Below are 22044 nucleotides of genomic sequence, written 5' to 3'. Positions count from 1 at the left end.
CTTTGTAGACTGATTGCACTTCCCCATTATTCTACCAGTAAACTGAAGTCTACCACCTGTTTTACTCATGACTGAGCCTATGTGATCATTCCATTTTGTATCTCTCCTGAGTGTTACATCCAGGTGTTTGTATAAGTTGAGTGATTCCAGCAGTGACTCATTGATATTACAGTTACAGGATACTATGTTTTTTCATTTTGTGAAGTGCTCGTTTTAGATTTCTGGACATTTAAAGGAAGTTACCAATCTTTGCAACACTTTTAAATCTTATCAAGATCTGACTGAATCTTTATGCAGCTTCTTTCAGATAATACTTGTTTATAGATAATTGCCTCATCTGCAAAAAGTCTGAGGTTACTATTAATAATACCTACCACCTCATCTGCAAAAAGTCTGAGTTTATTATTAATATTATCTGCAGGGTCATTAATTCACAACATGAACAGCAAAAGTCTCAAAACACTTCCCTGGGGCACACTTGGAGTAACTTCTACATCTGGCGGTCATCTCCATCTGAGATAACATGCTGTGTCCTCTCTACCAAAAAGTCCTTAAACTAGTCATTAATTTCACTTCATACCCCAAATGATCATACTTCTGACAATAGGCATAGTTGTGGCACTGAGTCAAATGCTTTTTGGAAATCAAGAAATACTGCATCTACCTGACTGCCTTAATCCAAAGCTTTTAGGATGTTGTGCGAGAAAAGTGTGAGTTGGGTTTCACATGAACAATGTTTTTGGTATCTATGCTGGTTAGTATTGAGGAGGTCATCCTGTTCAAAATTCTAAGTGGAAATGTGGCTGAACTAAATTGTTTTAAGTGTTCCAAAATGTGCTTTTTCCAATTTAAATTCTCATCAATATGGACACCTAACAATTTTAAAGTTTCCACCCTACTTATTATTTCCTCACAATGTTTTACACATACCATTGATTTTGTACCCCTAGATGTCCATAACTAAATATGTTGTGTCTTTTTAAATTGAAGGTGGAACCATTCACTGAAAACCAGTCAATGTTGGGACTTTTAAGAACTTCATTTACCATTGTTTCTGTAAGTATGTGTGGACTGATTACAATACTAGTGTCATTTGCAAAAGAACTATTTCTGTTTGTTGTATATTAGACAGAAGACTGTGTACATTTATGAGGAACAACAGTGGACCTAAGATTGTGCCTTGGGGAACACCATGCTTGATTTCTCCCCAGTCAGACGTATGTCACCAGACAACATTCAATGAATTATTAAGTACAACTTACAAAGGGGAGGGCTCATCTAGGTGGTGCGGCAGATGCAGTGTCATGTGCACAAGTCATGTGGACCACTGCAGCAGCCGGTTTTGGCCGGCTCAAGGAGATGTCATTGGTATAATATTTGAAGTGTAGTACGTTGGTGGCCTGGTGCTATGACATGTATCCCAGTATTACATGCAGGGTTACAGCACCTCTCCCTGCCCCCTTGGGGAAAGCACACTCCACTGATGTGGGTGTCGGCATGACAATTGAAACATCCATGGCCTCTACAGTTGACACCACAGGCGATAATGGTGACAGTGGAGGAGATTCTGGGCTAGAACCAGTGAGCAGGGGTGGAAGTGGCACAGCCACAGTCACTTGAAGTGGCCACTCCCCCGCAAAGTACCATAAAAGGGGACCAGAGACAAGGGTGCTGGCAGTGTCCAACATCCAGTCCCTCGATGTGATGCAACTGCACTGACAGTGACAGTGCTGGCTGCTTGTCCACATCTGCAAGAGGGGACTCGGAATGACACACAAATGTTATATGTCCTTTTTTCCTACAGTTGTTGCAAGTCACCCAGACCTTAGGGCACACGACTCTGTCATGTTGCGCAAAACTGTATGGGCAAGATGGGACCATGGAATGCTGCTGTTAATGATGCCTAATGACCACGAATAGGAGCCACTCTGCGATGTCACACCAAGCCTCAATCTGATCACCAGCAGCAAGTGATACCTTGAAAGATTAATAAATATTTAACACCTCTGCCAAAGATGGATTCTTGCACTGTAGTGCACACTGATGCACTTTCTGGTCATGCGATGACCAAATGATGGTGTCAAGGACCTTAGAAACAGCATAGGAATCATGATGATCATTGGTAACGAACTGAAATTTGTGACAGAGGTCATGGAGTTCAGCTGCCCAAGCTCGGCAGGTCTGGTGGGGCTGTTTATGACAACAATAGAATTCTACATGCAGTGCAGTGATATGCGTGATGTATGGTGAGAATTTGACAACAACTTACACATTTTGCCGAACAATCTGCCACAATAGCTGGTAGATCCAAGAAGAAATCCAAGAAAGTAAGAAAGCCTTGCATATGTTTGGATCAGTGACACCAAAAGCAAGACAGTTTTGCTGAAGCTGCTTCTCATAGGCTTCCCAGGTTTTGGCTGCAACATCATAAGGGGAAAAGGCAGCAGGTACAGCAATGTAGTGGAAGCCTACATACCTAATGTGGCCAACAAGCTCATGACAGCAACTGTAAGAGCCTGTTGGCGCTCAAGGAGAGATTGGAGCACTGACTCTATGGACAGAAGGACCTAATGAACAGCCAAATACACTAAGCATGCAGAAGAGAAGACCACACTCATTGCCAGTTGTATCATACTGTATGGCAGAAACAAGAGAATGGCCACAATGAACCAAAGGTTATTCTTCTTTTACATCCAAACAACAGTTGACAACATAGACACCAACATAGAAACAATGCAAGTATTGATACAGCCAGTTTCCAACAATAAGTATGAACACAATATGAGAGCAAGTGCCTGCTGCACTGCACTTATAATGAGGAGAGCTCTGGTAGATGGTGTGACGAATGCCATACCATATGCACCAGTCATGTGGCCCATCAAAGTTAGCCACTGATGGCCAGCATTAGCCACTGATGGCCAGCATCCGCAGATGCCATTGGCAATAAAGTGTAATGTGTGGGCAGCCTGGTGCCACAGGGAATTTCCAAGTATTACATACAGCATTATAGCAGAAAAATTAAACAGTATATATCAAACTAGCAAGGATGGAAAGTTTAAAGTGTATTACAGAAAATATATTCCAAAGTATTACAAGCAGCCTAACAACTAGATGAAAAAAGTTGCATAAGTAGCATTGGCAATAAAGACAAGGCTTGCTGGTCTATTATAAACACAAATTGTGCACCACCAAACAGGTAGGAACATAGCAAAATACAGTTTATGATCAGAAAATAAAAAATACACCACAACAGAATAATATCACAAATCTCTTCAATGACTCTTGTCACAGTAGGCCAAAAACTAAGAGAAGGAACAAATACAATAACACTTGGAAAACAACTAATAGTACCCACAAAAAAACTGGCACTCTTTCCAGTGACAGAGGAAGAAATACTACAGATAAATAAATACCTAAAACAAACAAGATCACATGGAATTGATGGAAATTAAGTAATAGAAATAAATACTGTTTATAGGAACTCAAGAAATCTCTTAAACAGCTAATCAGTAAATCATTCCTGGAAGGAACTGTTCCTAACTGCTTACAGGTAGCATTGACAAAACCAATACATGAAAAGGGAAATGTATATACCGATAGATTGTCTACCAGTCACATCAAAAATATTTGAGTGTGCTTGTGAACAGAGACTAATTGTATCTCTGATAAAATATGAAATAATCAAAAACAACTAATTTGGATCCAGAATAAGAAACACAACATGGAGGCAGTCACGTATCTCATTGAGAATGTCATAAGCAACTTAGACTCTAAAAATAAATATGTAGGAATACTGACAATATCATTTCATAATACTGTCATTATTCCATCATGGATTTCCCATTGTGTAGGGGCATTTATGGATCTAACAAAGGCTTCTGACTGTACAAACCACAATACTTTAGTAGAACTGTAACAGTTATATACAGGAGACTGGATCCTATCATACCCGACAAACAGGAGCCCATAAGATCTGAAGCGAAGGTTCAACACTTCTCTGTCACACATGGATCTGTTCTTGGTCCATCACTTGTCATTTTATACATGAATCACATCTCAAACAATAATAGTTGCTTATGCAGCTGACACAACTCTACTGTTCATGCATGAAGACACAGAATATCTAGAAATTAAAGCCAACTTACAAGTAAATAATGCCATCCATTAATTAAATTTATGTAATAACATTACTGAAAAGCCTCTACATTTCACACTGAAAAATCAAGACAATGAAGACACCAATGTTTGCATGGAACAATGCATAGCAGAAAACTCCGAACACACAGAATTCCTTGGAACAATATAAACTGGAATAAGCAGATAGAATGTAAGCTATAAGTTGGGAACTCAACTCAAATATGTGTGTTCTGCACAAACACAGCTACCTAAGAAGCACAGTTATTATGAAAAAGATACTCTGTGTACTAATCCATTTGACATTAAATTATGGCATAATTTTGTGGAGAAGTACCTCAAAAACGAACATTAATAGAATATTCAAATTACAAAAAAAGCAATAAGAATGTTAGTCTACATGAAATGGAGAGAATCATGTAGGTCAGCATTCAAAGAAATTAAGGTAATAGCACTACCCCACGTACACCCATACAAACTTCTATGCTGGACAAAATTCAGATATCCTTCCAATACTCAATATACCATCACACAACACAACCATGACACTGTAAAGGGGCACCCTCCTCTAGCATAACTTTCCCTCAACAGAAGCAGTTGATACCAGAACTAATTTTCAAATTTTGTACAGTTCAGTATTATCTCAACTGATCATCTAAAAAATTTCATACAATTTTATACACAATATGTTATATTTCAAGCTAAAAACTATGAAACTGAATTGGTCTATTTTCATTTTTACAATTGATGTGTACTAGCTCTGAACAATTAATATCATTTTTTTTTTTTAACATTTGAAATTCAGAAATATTTGGCACACTTAAAATTTCTATTATTAATTATGCAATATGGTACTGTTTATTATGTTTATTTCCTATCAAAAGTTTTCCATCAGACAGTTTACATCCGCTGAATTATCTACACCACTGTAGAGATAGTTTCGTGTCAGGCATGAATGACAATCAAAAAATTAAATTTGTTAAAAAGATGTCTTGAAGACGAAGCTCTATCATGGGTAAATTTAAATTTAAGTCAGTGGGAAACATATCAAAGTTCTGAGAAAAGTTTTTTTAAATAAATTTTGGTCAGAAGCTGAACAGGGTAGAATCAAAAATGAATTTTTGAATGGTCCTAATTATAGGAATAGGGACGGTACTTTGAAAGAGTTTTGTAACAACCAATTTAAAAAATTAACACACCTTGATAAACCACTTGATGAAATGCTCTTGATTCATGCACTTAAAAGGAGATTATCAAAAAGGTTGCAGTGGGATTTAGTACACAAACCCGATGATTGTCTTGAACATTTTTTACTTAATGCTGACAGACTGGATAGAGCAGTAGAAAGAAGTATGTACCATAATAATCGGAATGATAGAAATCACATTGGGAGTAATTACAGAAACTGAGATAATGGTAACTTCTATCAAGATCATAGTGTCAATAGAGAGAGAAATTTTGAACATCAGCAAAAATGGAACAACGGGGATAGCCGTGGACATTTTAATAGAAGAAACAATCATAGAAGTGCCTCAGGGAATGGCAGTTTGCCTCAATAAAGGCCCACAGTTTTGGGGCAAGGAAATACTACATGCACAGGACCCCCAAGTTACACTTGCAATTAGACAAACACAGTGCTAATGATATTGAACATGTATCCGGAATTGAACAGAAGGAATACCAGATTTCTCATTTATGTGTTGATCAAAAGTTTTGGGATACTATGTATAATTATGATGATGTAGGTGCTAATCACAAACCAGAACGTGAGAGTAGTCACAATTTTGATGTAGCATGTACTAATGATTTCTCCATCTGGTCAGAAAACAGTGTCCTTGATCCAGAATGAGATTTTCACTCTGCAGCGGAGTGTGCACTGATATGAAACTTCCTGGTAGATTAAAATTGTGTGCCCGACCGAGACTCGAACTCGGGACCTTTGCCTTTTGCGGGCAAGTGCTCTACCATCTGAGCTACCAAAGCACGACTCACGCCCAGTACTCACAGCTTTACTTCTGCCAGTATCTCGTCCCCTACCTTCCAAACTTTACAGAAGCTCTCCTGGCAGAAGCAAAGCTGTGAGTACCGGGCGTGAGTCGTGCTTCGGTAGCTCAGATGGTAGAGCACTTGCCCGCAAAAGGCAAAGGTCCCGAGTTCGAGTCTCGGTCGGGCACACAGTTTTAATCTGCCAGGAAGTTTCAGTGTCCTTGATGTATGTAAGTCATGTGTTGACTATATTGGATCTAAACTAGGTGATATTTTTTATGTAGATGTGAATGAGAGCTGTGAAATAACTGAGGTTAGTAAATCTGAGACTGGTGGCTTATTGCAAATGAATATAGGTGAGGTAAGTGACTGTGATGGAGATGAGACTTGTGTTGATAGCGATTTCATTTCATTTGATGTTGTTGATGGAGGAATATGATGATGATGAGTATCAGGTACTTGTGTAGTTTAAGAAAAATGAAGTTTCAGAGTTATTTGTGAATGATGTTGAGAATACAGGTAAGGTAAGGGAAGTATGTGATATTATAAGTGAGAGTCACGGAATACCCATCCAGTCAAAAGAGTTTTTCATTAATGTCATGCAGAGTAATGATCCAAACAGTAAAGGTGAGGCATCAGTGAGCCTAGGGAATGAAGGTGAAAACTTTTTGAAGTTTTTTTGGGACCAGATTGATGATAACATAGATAAATGTGTATTCTGGAATAAGTTAGCTGTGGTTGTTCACAATCTGTATCCCAATTGGTGGAATGAAGTGAAAGAAGATCTGAGCAGGAAGTGTAATTTTGACAGTAACGTGTTTTGTGTTCCTTCTGTAACAAGTGATGTTAGTTGTGCCACAGACTCCATTCATTGTGTTCAATCTTTACATGACAACAAGAATAAAAAAAGTAATGCTATGATACCAGTAAAGTTGATACAACTCTGTGAAGACAGTGTGGATGTAGCATCTGACGAAAGGAAAAATGATCTTTTCATGAAGTGTCTGACAACAGAGAAGATGATTCATATTTTGTGTCTCATTACATTAAAATTAAGATTGATCACTAGGAATGTAACTGTTTGATTGCTACAGGTAGCCCAATTTGAGGTATATCTGAACAATTTAGAGACAAGATCAAGTATAGTAAGAATTTTGTGGAACTGTCATTGCACGTGTAAAGATAAGAGGAGCTATTGGTAAGCAAAGCAAGTTTGTAAAATTTCAGGTACTGTTAACTTTTGGTATAAAGAACAAGCCATTTAAATATGGATGCATAATGATCCCTAGTTTGGAGAAAATATACTCTACATTTGCAGAGTCACACAACTATATAATTGTGTTTTGTTTGTCAGGAATGTCATATGCAAGATGTGGTTTCTAAAGTTCTGTATTATCTACTGACTGAGTTTAAATCAATGACACACTATATTTGTAGGGTCATACAACTATATAATTATGTTTTGTAATAGATTTCTGCTTTAGAATTTGATAAATATATGCCACGATAATAAATGAGCACATTTTTTGAGTGTTGAAATGGGATAATGTCATTAAATATCTAGTAATAAATTTTTATATTTTGTACTGTAAAAATTAGGAATAGTATCTTAGGATCACTTTACTAGTTCATTTTTTATTGTATTTAGCTCCGTTTATTGAAGTTTCATATGTGAACACTTTTAAATCCAGTCAGACGTAAACTCTGTATACGTTTTTTTTTATTATTTTTTTATTTTATTTTACAATATAAATAAGCACAGCATATGCAGTGTGATGTGAGGGAGGTACTGAACAGCATACTTAGTACACAAAACAATGTTTCACGATTGATGTGAATGCTGGACAGGAAGTAACCTACCTGTTGGAGTGTGTGAGGAGAAATCTAGGGAGAAAACTGAAAGATGTGAGTGGATCCACTCCCACACTGCTGAATGGTTGTACCCTTGCTGGTCCAGTTGGCTTACAAGAGATCGTAGGTGCTGGGTAATGTACACAAGCAACTGTCAACCACATCAGTGTTGTGACTGAGATTTGTAAATTGTTAGCCAAGAAATTATCCTGTATGAAGAATTCATGGGACTATTTGTTTAGAAAAATCATCAATTGCATGGACAGTGTTATTTCACATAATTGTATTTTTTTTTTTTTTTTTTTTTTTTTTTTTTTTTAAATAGGGGGATTAACTTCCCAATACATTATGTAACTTTAAATCAGTATGTACTTTTTATCAATTGCAAATGATTCTTCTATGCCTCTATGTATGTAGGTTAGTTTGTATGAACAGTTAGCAAATAGTGTGGAAGTATGGACAGTATAACAAGATGTATATATTTCTGATTTCACACGATGATTTTAGTCCTCAAGCTACTCCATTATGTCATCATTCAAAGCCATTTATGACTCTGTTTACCTGTATTTATCCTGAGTATTGCAATATTGTATCTGATTGGAACTCGAGTTGTGGACAGACTCATGCTTAACTCTGTTTTGGGTACCCCTGGTCATCGAGACTCTGTGTGTGTGTGTGTGTGTGTGTGTGTGTGTGTGTACTCAAGGAGAGCATACAACTGAAGCGTATGGCTCATTTTGACATTTCGTAGAATCGCGTGGAATAATGCTGTATACGGCAGTCTGCATCGCCTGCTGTTATAATTGACATGTTCACTGTCCGAGGGCAGCACTAAACAGCGACAAGATGCACACAGTTTTCGCGCCTCTGAGCTAACAATGCTGTATGGTACAAGAATGGCGGAGAGCAGCAAGGTGACGCTTACCCCAAGTGGTTTGAAATGTGCAAATAATGCACGGAAAAGGAAAATTAACAATGGTAGTTGGCAGGATATTAAGAGGAAAATGCTTCGTGATGCTGGACTGGAACATAAATCACGAAAAGGAAAGGAGTTCCTGCAAAACAGCCTCCAACACAAGTGAGTAGAATAATGCTGTATGGGTTTTGTAAAAAGGTGTATGTCTTTAGAGAAGCATATGTGTCCTGTAAAGGGGCAACGTGCCCCGTAGAGTACATGGCTCTAATGATATGTTATGTGTATCTTCTGAAAACATTACAGTAAAAGTATATAACGTGAATGAAATTAACTACAGTTCTGTAGTTATCATTGGCGAAAAAATAGAATACCCAGTCTGAGTAATGCTATATTATTAAAAGAGAATGTAAAATTTGATAATCTAGTTGAATATTAGGTAGTAATAGTGATTGTTTTTGTGATTCAGGATCGTGTATGCAATGCAGAAGTGTGCTCAAAAGAAGGATGCAAGGACATAAACCTGGAAATGAAGCTAAAGCTATACGAAGAATATCATGCCTTAACATACGATGAGCAGTCCATATACTTAATAAAATCCATGGAAATAGGCGTTCCAGCCAGGCGCAAGAGAGGTAAAACAGACGATACTTCACGGAAATAAGTTACTTTCAAATACAAAGTTTACTCAAAAGAAGTGTGTCAAAAAACATTGCTTGACATATTCTCCATCACCCAGTGACTAATGCAGACTCTGCAACGTAAAGTAAAAGGTGGAATAACCACTCCTAAAGACGGTAGAGGAAAACATTGCAATAGGCCACATGCCATATCAAATGACGACAGGGCTCTTATTCGGCAACACATGTTGAGTTTCCCAAAGCAGATGAGCCATTACAGCAGGAATAAATCCTCAAAAGAATGTCTGCACCCCAATCTCAACCTCTGTAGAATGTATTGGTTGTTTACCGAAAAGTTTCCTGATAAGTCAATAAGCAGGTCATATTATCAAAGTGTGTTTCAAACAGATTTTAATCTGCGTTTCGGAACACCTAGATCAGATACTTGCAGACTGTGTGATTTGTTGTGTAACAAAATGATTGCAGCTTCAGATGAAATAGAACTGCACAAGATCGAAATTGAGAGTCAGTTGCATCATTCAAGGGCAGACCAAGCATACAAAGCCCTAAAAAGTGGTATGGAAATAGCTAAGAGGAATAACAATATACATGTTATATGTGTTGACCTACAACAGGCTTTACTTTGTCCTACATTGACTGATTCCACGGTATTCTACCAGACAGAGCTGTCATCGTACAATTCACGATTCATGACGTTGGTACTGGAAACATCACCGTAAAATTGTGGGATGAATCCACCGCAAGGAGAGGTACAACCGAAATAGTTTCCTGTCTGCTTAAATTTGTGACGCACAATTATGATACCCTTGAAGAAGGCATGGAATGAAAACTGATTGTTTGGTCTGACCGCTGTGTCGGGCAGAACAACAACTGGAGAGTTTTAGTGTTTTATTTCTATCTGATCAGCTGCAAGTACTTTACAGATATACATAAGAAATTTTTAATTTCGGGTCACAGTTTCCTACCTTGTGACAGGGATTTTGCAGTCATCGAGAAAAGGAAGAAAGTGTCAAAACTCATGGTTCCTTCAGAATGGAAGCACATCATTGCTGAGGCCTTTGTCAATCCTTAAAAACTGACCATTCACGAGATGATGATGGAAGACTTCAAGGACATAGGATCCATCGAGTTGCTTTTGAAGAAGCCGCCTGCTCTGAAAATTACCGATGTACTTTGGTTGAAGCTGTGTAGTGACGATCCTCGAGGTTTAAGCGTGCGCCGTACCAACAATGTGCTTAGCCCATGGGAAAGACACTGTATTGTAAAGCATGGTTGTGAACATCAAGTAAAAAATTGTCCATTGCCTTCTGAATTCCAGTTACCCTATAATGGGACACTGAAAGTTCATAAGGAGAAGAAAAGGGATCTATTGGACATGACGAAATGTATGGAACCAAAATACAGGCTGTTTTATGAAAACCTGCAGTGTGACAACTGACTATAATGTACTAGATTTGAGCCTAAACTTGATAAACTAATGCTGTATTTTTTTTTTAAGATCAGGCAATTCAGTTTACAATAAATATTATTTAGTATCTTGTTTTAAATCTCTTACTTACTATTTTTGTATTCTAGACACCTTATAATTACAGCAGAGCACTGGCTGATCTGGAATAATGCTGTATATCCATTGCCATACAGCGTTATTCCATTTTAAAACTTACTTATTTTCGAAAAATCTGTGCTTAGCGCAATTTTAAAAACCAGAAATTAGTATTTTCCACAGTCTGTATGCACAAACAATACATATCTGCTATTCCATTATTATATCATATTAATTCTCTGGAACTAACAGTTTTTGTCAGTTTCCCAACAACTGCGAAATGTGCCATACAGTGTTATTCGTGTGCACGCTTCAACTATTGATTGAGGCTAGATGCTTCCTATAATTACTCTTTACATATGACTGAACTTATTGATTTATGACTGTGAACTTTATTCATTTTGTTGTGTCGAAACATTTTTTGCTGGTGTGTACCCATGTGCTTTGGATTCATGGGTCGGTCCCCACATTGTAAGCTTAGACGCTAATAATTTTTCATTATTTTCTTCGTTCATGAATCAACATATCCTTAAATACTCTGGTCTATGTGGCTGATTGATGTTGTGTTATATTCCTAATCATGATTGAGTATATTCTTCCGGTCTCTACCCTTCGTTGTGAGTTTTTTGAGTCAACTCACTCATTGCACACTTAGGCTCTAAATTTTTTCTCTTCTCTTCTGAAGATTTTGAAGGTGTGATTTTATAGACATAAACTTGCAATTTGTAACTCTAGTAATTTACATTGTCTCTGTATTTATTTCTGTAGTTTAGTGTTGTAAAGTTTTAATTTTGACTTTGTATCATTTGTCTCGTGACAGAATGTTGCACAGATCTCAAAATTGAAATTCCATATCCTGATATATGTATAAATTATGACTTGTATAGTAGATATTTTTCTTGTGTTTTCTGCAATATGTTATGTATCAGATACTTCTATACATCTGTATTCTATCTTTTGGCATGATTTTGTACACCGTTTGGTACACCTAATAGTACATCACAAAATATTGTAAAGACATTGTCTCAAAATTTTGTGAGGGGGATATTGCAAAGGGACACTCTCTTCTAGCATCACTTTTCCTCAGCAGAAGTAGTCGATACGAGAACTAATTTTTAAACTTTGGACAGCTCAGTATTATCTCAACTGTTTATCTAAAAAATTTCATATAATTTTATAAACAATATGTTATATTTCAAGCTAAAAACTATGAAATCGATTTGCTCTATTTTCATTTTTACAATCAATATGTACTATCTCTGTATGTACAGTTTAGAAACATTTGAAATTATGAAACAAGCACACTTAAAATTTTTATTATTAATTATGCAATCTGGCACTGTTTAATAAATTTATTTCTGGACTCATTTATACATTAATAGAAATTCTTTTGTCAAGAAAATTCGCAAAACCCTTGGACTATCATTATTACCACAGAGTGAGGAAGTAGTAGTGGGAATGCCTCAGATGTGATCAGACTTTTTGTATTTTGGAAGAACAATGCAATTTCAGCTTTGTTAATGTGAAAATTCAAAAGACAGTGTGATTTAGGCCTAGTAAAATGTGAAGCAAATAAACATCAAAAAACAAAATATCTTCACAGGCATTTATCAAATTCATTTACATCAATTGGAACATGGGAACCTACTTTGTGAAAATTTCTGCTTCAAGAATCAGACCCACAGACATGAAGATCTGGAACCAGCTGAGAGAAAAGACAATAAGTAATAAGTTTATTGTAAATCTTACTCATCTCATATTTTCTGAAAAGACTTTACCATTGATAACAGTAGTAACAACAAAAAAGGAGGGAGGGTAGATTACAATGCCAGGAAATGGAACCTCATCCACAAGCCCATAAACAGTGCCATGAAATACAAATCAAAGGCATCATAAACAGGACCAAAAGTCCTAGAAAAAGTCCCTTCAAATTTGAGAGGGATAATTAATAAACATATTTTCCAAATATCTCTGAAAACTGTCCTGTCAGAATACTGCTACCATAGTATAAACATTATCAATGGAACAGAAACCTTCCATCACCCATTGCCTGCAGTGTCCATGAGATAATTATTAATCCTGTTAATTAATTAATCCTGGAGCTCATTAAGGAACAACAGCTTCACTGTATATGTTCCATATAGTCAACCACCAAATATATTCGTAATATAATCCATGGGTGACTTACCATTTGATTTTGTACTAGGTATGGCAACCAGTAGTGTAAGCCAGATATGAATTCTTGAAAAGAAGACCATTGCTGTTTCAGATGGCTGAAAGCAAAGAATTAACTATAAAAATAATGTACTTTATTGACCAATAACTTTAATAACATATTTCCAGAAAATATATTTAAAGGATAAAGCAAAAATGATATGCAGCATTATTAACCAGCAAAAAAGTAACAGAACTGATTAAATTAAATTACCAAATAACAGCTGCTGTAAAAATCATGACATACTCAAATCAATGACCACCAGTTTCAATGATTATGTGCTCACAGTAGCAGCAACCATGCCATAGCATTTTGTACTAGGTCCACGCCCATCAGGTGTGTTCCTAGCACTACTGACATGATGGTGCAGGCATTCCTTGTGCTGTTGGAGACTGCATTGGCTTTCTGTCATGCCCTTGTCATTCTCCTGGCATTATAGGTTCGGTACACACATATGAGGTGCACTTTGTGTTGAATGTTGATGCTTTGGGAATTGCATATTCTTTCCATGCATGCCACATAAATCTCTGGAATTGCATTCTGTGTCTGTTCCCAGGTTTTGGAGCAGACAGAGTCATAGTACAGAATTCCAGATGGTGGCCACTCTCACGAGAGATTGCTGTGGCATGCATGAGCAGAATACACAATTCCGACAGCAGCCTGATTGGCATGAAGTACACCTTTTAGGCATGTACCACACCCATAACAACAGGAAAATGACAGAAGCATGACAGAAAGCTGAAGTGGTCGCCAGCAGCATAAGGAATGTCTGTAGCATCTCGATAGCGATAGTAATGCACCTGGTGGGTGCAGACATAGTAGAGAACACCTTCATATGGCTGCCACCGGGGAAAACCATGGAAACGGTCATGGATGGAAGACAGAATGCCTAGAGACAAATGGTGCCACCAGAAACAGCCGCAGAGGGCATGTATGGCAAAGGAAACACTGGACACCACCCAGGCACAAGTATGGAACACAGTCAGCTTGTCGATCAGTCACGGGAAACACCTGACAAATATGCCAAGTTAAAACATCATAATATTATGTTGAGACGACTGAGACCACAGGCAGTACACCAAATTCCACAAGATAACACCGAATTGCTGGGAAAGTCTAAGAAATTACTTAGTCTAATCTTGTATCAGTAGTCCCTGTGGGAGTGACATGCAGGAGGCTGTAGTACATTTCTAATTTCGTCACTTAATACTGGTTCTTCTAGTCTCTTTTTTTTCATCTATGTGTATGTCCATACTCTGCAAACAGCTGAAGTGCATGGAAGAAGGTATTTCCAGTTGTACCCTGTATTGTTAGGGTGTTTGAAATGCCCTGTATTAACACTTTTTTCTATTCCACTGATGTATGGAATGCAGGAAGAATGACTCTGTGCACACTAATTAGTGTTTCAGTGGTCCCTATGAGAGTAATGTGTAGGAGGCTGTCTTCAGGAGTCGGCCAGTGTAGGTTTTCCATGGTTTCCATCAGTCAAACAAAGCTGTGAATATAATATAATGAAAGCTTTCATGGTCAGTGTTTAATTTTGTTAAAACTTCTGGGTTGAGAGTCTTTAGTTGGCAAATACACACATCAAAAAAAGTTTTGCATCATCTCGGTTATGAGAGTTCTGGAAAATGTACACAAAATTGGAATAGAGATCAACATAAACATCATTTTTCCCTTTTTATTGGTCATGGAAACCACTCATTGCCTGTTGTACCACCATATGACGAGACCTTCAGAGGTGGTGGTCCACATTGCTGTACACACCGGTACCTCTAATACCCAGTACCATGACCTCTTGCATTTATGAATGCCTGTATGCTTCATGGCATACTATCCACAAGTTCATCAAGGCACTCTTGGTCCAGATTGTCCTACTCCTCAACGGCAATTCAGCATGGATCCTTCAGAGTGGCCCTGGCTCGATCTATAGGGTTCATGTCTGGAGAGCATGCTGGCCACTCTAGTCAAACGATATCATTATACTGAAGGAAGTCATTCACAAGATGTGCATGATGGGGGCATAAATTGTTGTCCACGAAGATGAATGCCTCGCCAATATGCTGCCGATATGGTCACACTATCGGTCGGAGGATGGTATTCAAGTATTGTACAGCTGTTACGGCGCCTTCCATGACCACCAGCAGCATATGTCAGCCCCAAATAATGCCACCCCAAAACAGTAGGGACCCTCCACCTGCTATATACCATTACAGTTGCCCGGCTCCTGGTGGCTGTTACGATTTCTATCGTGACCTGTTTGTTCTTCAGCCAATCGGTCCAATTAATGAGTTTAACACCTTGTCGAGGTCAATCTTACCCTTTCTTTACCTGCCTCAGCCTTAGGAAGGGGTTTAATTCCTCAATCGAGCTTTAGGTCAGCGCTGGTCCAGTAGTAGTCCTTTGATCTTATGATAGTTTTATATAGCTCTAGAGAGTAACTTATTGTGGTCGAGTTTATTACGTTGATTTTACATGGCCAATGTGATCCAAAAGTGATGGTTTTAAGAATAATTTGTAACCCCTTTTATATGCTAAATTGTTCAGGGTGAAACAAAGTTGAGTTAGAAGCCTGTTTACATATATTTATGATATCTTTAAATTTATTGTGCTATTTCCATGATTTAATATACAGGGTTATTACAAATGATTGAAGCGATTTCACAGCTCTACAATAACTTTATTATTTGAGATATTTTCACAATGCTTTGCACACACATACAAAAACTCAAAAAGTTTTTTTAGGCATTCACAAATGTTCGATATGTGCCCCTTTAGTGATTCGGCAGACATCAAGCCGATAATGAAGTTCCTCCCACACTCGGCGCACCATGTCCCCATCAATGAGTTCGAAAGCATCGTTGATGCGAGCTCGCAGTTCTGGCATGTTTCTGGGTAGAGGAGGTTTAAACACTGAATCTTTCACATAACCCCACAGAAAGAAATCGCATGCGGTTTAGTCGGGAGAGCGTGGAGGCCATGACATGAATTGCTGATCATGATCTCCACCATGACCGATCCATCGGTTTTCCAATCTCCTGTTTAAGAAATGCTGAACATTATGATGGAAGTGCGGTGGAGCACCATCCTGTTGAAAGATGAAGTTGGCGCTGTCGGTCTCCAGTTGTGGCATGAGCCAATTTCCGCGGGCTACGCGTGAAACTTGCCCGCACGCGTTCAACCGTTTCTTCGCTCACTGCAGGCCAACCCATTGGTTTCCCCTTACAGAGGCATCCAGAAGCTTTAAACTGCACATACCATCACTGAATGGAGTTAGCAGTTGGTTGATCTTTGTTGAACTTTGTCATGAAATGTTGTTGCACTGTTATGACTGACTGATGTGCGTGCATTTCAAGCACGACATACGCTTTCTCGGCTCCTGTCGCCATTTTGTCTCACTGCGCTCTTGAGCGCTCTGGCGGCAGAAACCTGAAGTGCGGCTTCACCTGAACAAAACTTTATGAGTTTTTCTACATATCTGTAGTGTGTCGTGACCATATGTCAATGAATGGAGCTACAGTGAATTTATGAAATCACTTCAATCATTTGTAATAGCCCTGTATATGCCCCTTTTAATGGGTGCTAGATTTATTCTGTCTTGTTTAGTGTTTAAGTACGCCCACTGAAATTTCACTCTCAAATTAAACTAACTGATCAGGTTTCTTGTAACATGTGAATTTGCTTACTTCTCCGTGTTCTATGATTTATCTCATTGAAAGATGTTTCAGTGCTACAATGTATACCAGACAAATCTGAACCAAGTTGTTCTCCAGTTTACTTGTTTATTCCCTAATTTTCATGGAATTTAAAATTTCTAAATTTGTATGCCTTAATCTGTTTTGTGTAAATTGTTGTCAGTATAGCTGTGACCTACCTAGTTAATTGCAACGTGTAATCGTTGGTGTTTTAACCAAATTGCTGTGTTGCAATAAATGCAAACTTACAGTGAAGCTCGTGGGTGATTCATATTCCCTGGTTCCTCATCCTCAGTAATGTTACACTTACATATTAAACCTTGTGTTAAGATTTTTGGGCGAGTTACTGGGAGAAAAGAAAAGGAGGCACTACACACTCCACAATTCCAGCAGAGAGAGATGAAGTCTGAATTTGTTACCGAATGATGTGGGTGTAAGGCGTAAATGCATGAAATTTTGAAAGGTTTCCTCTGTCAGGCTTCACAAAATTCCTTTCCATTGTTATTTAAAAGTTTTAAAATACTTTGGATGACACTACAGTTTTGGTGCTAGAGAAGGGTCTGAGTTAACGAGCATTTCACTCTCATTTAAGTATATGGCCAAAAGAGTCAGCCTTCAGGAACTGTGAAATGAACCCTGTGGTCCAGGACTGTTCGCCACAAAGGGCACAGATTCACCACGAGATGGGTAAACTCACAGACTTCTATTGTCTATTGAGGCCTAAGCTCTGTAATGTGCGAGTGGTACAGAAGAGAACCTATGTCACAGGGAAGCATAGCACTGTTAAATATGGCAGACCTGAGATCGGTCATAAAGGGAAACATTTATGAAAACTATTTAATTCTGTAGTAATTCAGGGAATCAAGCCACAGTAAATTTAATCTGCCATCCTCCATAAAGTTTCACGGTGATCCTAATAAAACTTGAATATTGATCATATCTATAATGGTTTAGGATTTACTGTTAAAATTAAATTGACAAGTTTTGTAACAAGGACCTGAATGCTAAACTCTGAATGCTTTGGTCGATCCTAATTATCAATATTTCATATAGAATCGCAAAATTAAAATGACAAACGTTGTAAATATCAACTCTGTAACTTCATTTGTTTAAAAGATATAGTAAACTTAAATTATCAGTATTTTCAGTTAAACATCAGATCATCATTTTCTCCACAAAAAACACATTGAAAGATGACAGCATGACACCTTATTGAATCATTAGGTAATAGAATATTTGTTGTCATGTTTAGTGCATAATAGTGACTTTTGTTCTTTATTTATCGGAAAGCACATTGGTGCAAGGCTACTGGTCATGACGTTCAAAGTTAAGAAGGAAATTGTATTGGTTTTATGTAAAAGAAATTAACATTTATTGTGTAATTGATATTATTGTTACTTTATTTAGAACATGAAAGTGGTCAAGCTTTGATTATTTAACTATGTTAAAATGTAGAGTAATGTTGAATAAGCTGTAGTCAATCAGATGGACAGCTTCAGGAAAGGGAACTGTGCTAGTCAGTTGAGTGAAGGTGTTCGGCGCGCAGGAAACGTGGTCGGAGATGGGCAGAGGGCAGTTCTGGTCGAGACACCAAAGGGGACAGTTCGGATGGAGACACAAAAGTGGACAATCAGTCTTTAGGCAGCTAGGAAGTGAAACGACTCAGAAAATTTTGCGTTGTGTGATATCATAGGACAGTCTCTGAGCGGTGAGCAGCTGCATGCCTAGAGTGAACTCTAACTTTTCATCTAAATATCAAGGTGGAATATTGTGTTTTGCGATGAGATTGTGAATGATCAAACTGTGTCCAATGGAAATGCGCTCGAGTGCAATAGTAATTCTAAAATGGCCACATTCACTATTAGTTTTCTTTCTGAATAAACATTATTTGAACCAAATCGCAACTGTGTGGCCCATCATTTATGGGTCATTAATTTAGTTCCCGATGTTATTATTACTGTTAATATATGTTATATTAACTTTGTATTTTGCAAACTTGCCATCAGCCAGACAATTTAACTAAAAGGTCACAAGTGTCTAATTTAGGGTGTGTAAAGCGACATGTGCAGTTCAACCCCGAGATGAGTTTGATCTTACCTGCTGACAAAGGAAATGCTACTGTGCTTCTCTCACACACAGAATATAACAGCAAGATATACAAGCTGCTCGATGATCCCAAATACAGTAAATTAAGAACTCATCCGATGGGTAAGATCCACAGAAAGACTTTGGAACTCATCAGAATGGGCTCAGTTCCAGTGCTAGTCACCAATGGTTTGAGTCAACAGGCTGCAGTTCCTCCTAGACTCTATGGCCTACCTAAGATCCATAAGAATGAGGTGCCTCTCAATCCCATTGTGAGTAACATAGGAGCACCTACTTATTTTGTTGCCAAATATCTGACATCACTATTGGGATCTCTCGTGGGCAAGTACGAGCATCATATTCGAAACTCTGAAGATTTCATAGGTCGTGTGAAAACTCTTAGATTGCAATCGGCTGATCTCTTTGTAAGTTTTGATGTTGTGCCTGTATTCACAAACTTACCCTTTCAGGACTCTTCAGAGCTCATTAACAACACATTTGAGGAGGACATTGTGGCATTATTTAAATGCCTGCTTACTTCAACATATTTCTTATTTCATGACCAATATTTTGAACAAGTAGACTGTGTCGCCATGGGAAGCCCTCTTTTTCCTATGGTGGTCAATTATTTTATGGTTGACTTTGAAGAAAAAGCACTACAGGAAGCAACTGTCAAACACTCTTGTTTTCTGTGGTATGTAGATAATACATTTGTGGTGTGGCCACATGGACTTGACACTCTACCTACGTTTCTTCAGCATTTAAATTCGCTCCATCCAACTATAAACATCACAATGGATGTGGAAAAAGTTGGTACTTCACCTTTTCTTGATGTTTTGGTGTGAAGGAAAGCAGATGGAACCTTGGGACACAGCCTCTATTGCAAGTCAACACTTACAGATTTTTCCGCTGTTCTGTCAGGATGCATCAGTCACGTGACATAGTCTGCATTCAACTCGTATACAACCACATGTTCTGTATGTCATTTAGAGCACTGTCTACTTGTCATCGTTAACAGAAAACCTCTCGGTCATCAGAGGACTTCCATCTCATGTGTGATGAAAAGTGACCATCCTCTTTCGACACTTTCCTCTAAACGAATGAAGATTTATGCGATGTACTCCATCCCCCTGTCGCATCTTGGATGTAAAATTGAGACCTCAGCTTCATAACTAAGACGATTCTAAGTTAGTAATGGGTGTTTGTAAGAGACTGGAATCTCCGTGTATACATCTGCTTGACAGATGTACTGTTTGCAAGTTAGTGGTGGTATTACTTGTAATTTCACATGTCGGACGCTGCTGCTATGCATTTATCTGTTTCCTTAACAATCATTTTATATAGGACTGGTGTGGGCATAGTATAATTTCTGAACCATGATCGGATGTGAATAGTGAACGCTATACATATCTGGAAAGCTATATTGCGCATGTATCACACAGAACCAATGTTTTAAGAAAGTAGTTTTTTCATTTTACAATTTATTACCATAGTTTATCGTAGAGAAACCTGCAAGAAGGATGCATGTCATGCAGTGGAAATATGTTTCTTACATTGAAATATTAACAGTGCTGCATTCCACACGAGTGATAGGTTGGAAACTCAAGCGATCTAACATTACAGCCTGTTTTAAGTGCAGAACCGTGTAGCCTTAGGAATGCATGTGTTTATGTTCTCTCTTACCAATACCCTCCTGGTACTGATCCCAGACACTAGAACAATACTTTAAAATTGATAGCATAGTTGATTTACATAAAATGCTTCGAACTCCATCTGTCTGGAGCTCCATCAGGCATAAAAATCACACGTTTCCCGTTCTTCTTAATCATCTCCTATTACATCACAACACTTCAAAATCTGTTGCTATACACCGGTAAGGAGTGCTAACCTCCTTGACATGGGCGCATCTGGAGAAATCTTGTGCACTTGGAAGAGCAAGGACTCGGCAAGCTCTATTCATTCACAAGACTTGGAATGTAGCGGTCTGCTTCTGGTCAGCTGCAGATTAAATCAGTAACGATGCAGCAAGGTGGATTGGTCAAAGACAATGTGAGGGGGTCTTTCAGTCTTTAGTTTTATCCTAAGACAGCGAGAATGCTCTGTGACTCTCATCCACACAGAAACAGATCATAAATTAAGCACTATGCACGAGGTGCTAGAAATATGTAGAGCGTGGTCTGGTATACTTTGATGATGTATATGTTTGAGAACTAACAATGAATGGACATACTGCACAGTCATTTATCTACATTTGCAATGATACTCGCAAAACAGAGAAGGGGCAATTTACCAATGATACCAAAATTGGGTAACATGCTGTCACATCATTGGTTGATATTGAAATTACTGTAACATTGCTAAATTCGTTTGCACTATCAACTGTGATGGTTGTTATTACAGTACATCGACGGTGTCTTTTCCACTCCAACCATCCACTGGTACGCTGTTGGTTACCACATAATGACTGACTGACATCGTTTGTTTGAGATGTTGAAAGAGTTTTGGTGGAGGGGCAACACCTTCTGGGGATGGCTAGTACCGCAACAGTGATCATGCACATGACTGCAATATGAGGAATCAGTGGAAATGGGATGCTGAATCATCAGCTATTCCATCACTGTGACAAAGCAGTTCAAATGTAAAGGTCGTCAGTCACCTTCGGACTGCAGTTTGCAAATGCTCCACAATGCTGCCAATTTTTCCCAGTTTCCTTATGATGTAACTGTTTTTATTTAAAATCATCCAGTGTGTGTGGTGTGCTATGGTAGAAGCCATGACAACATGTTTTATACCACGTAATGTCTAGTTTACTGTGAGAAGCAATGAATCAGAACTTGTTAATGACAGTTTAGAACCTGACACAGACATCGAAGTCGTGGAGGGGAAAAATGAATGTATGGCAGTGTACAAAGCCTGTTACAGCAGAAAAAACAATGTTTCAAACAGTGACACAGGGTAGCAGGGAGTGCGTCTTGCGACTT

The 22044-nt window shown here is 38.2% G+C and overlaps 1 protein-coding gene across 1 annotated transcript in view; it reads right to left on the bottom strand.

The window, feature by feature from the left end:
* Nucleotides 1–22044, bottom strand: part of LOC124595658 (oxidized low-density lipoprotein receptor 1-like) — an 86514-nt gene that overhangs the window by 27786 nt on the left and 36684 nt on the right. The window contains exon 2 of the mRNA XM_047134500.1: nucleotides 13257–13341. Coding sequence (XP_046990456.1) covers nucleotides 13257–13326 — 70 coding nt within the window. The 5' untranslated portion in view covers nucleotides 13327–13341. The remainder of the gene's footprint in view (nucleotides 1–13256; nucleotides 13342–22044) is intronic.

This window comes from Schistocerca americana, chromosome 2 (assembly GCF_021461395.2).
Source record: "Schistocerca americana isolate TAMUIC-IGC-003095 chromosome 2, iqSchAmer2.1, whole genome shotgun sequence".
NCBI classification, from domain to species: Eukaryota; Metazoa; Arthropoda; class Insecta; order Orthoptera; family Acrididae; genus Schistocerca; species Schistocerca americana.
This window is presented reverse-complemented; position numbering and strand designations above follow the sequence as displayed.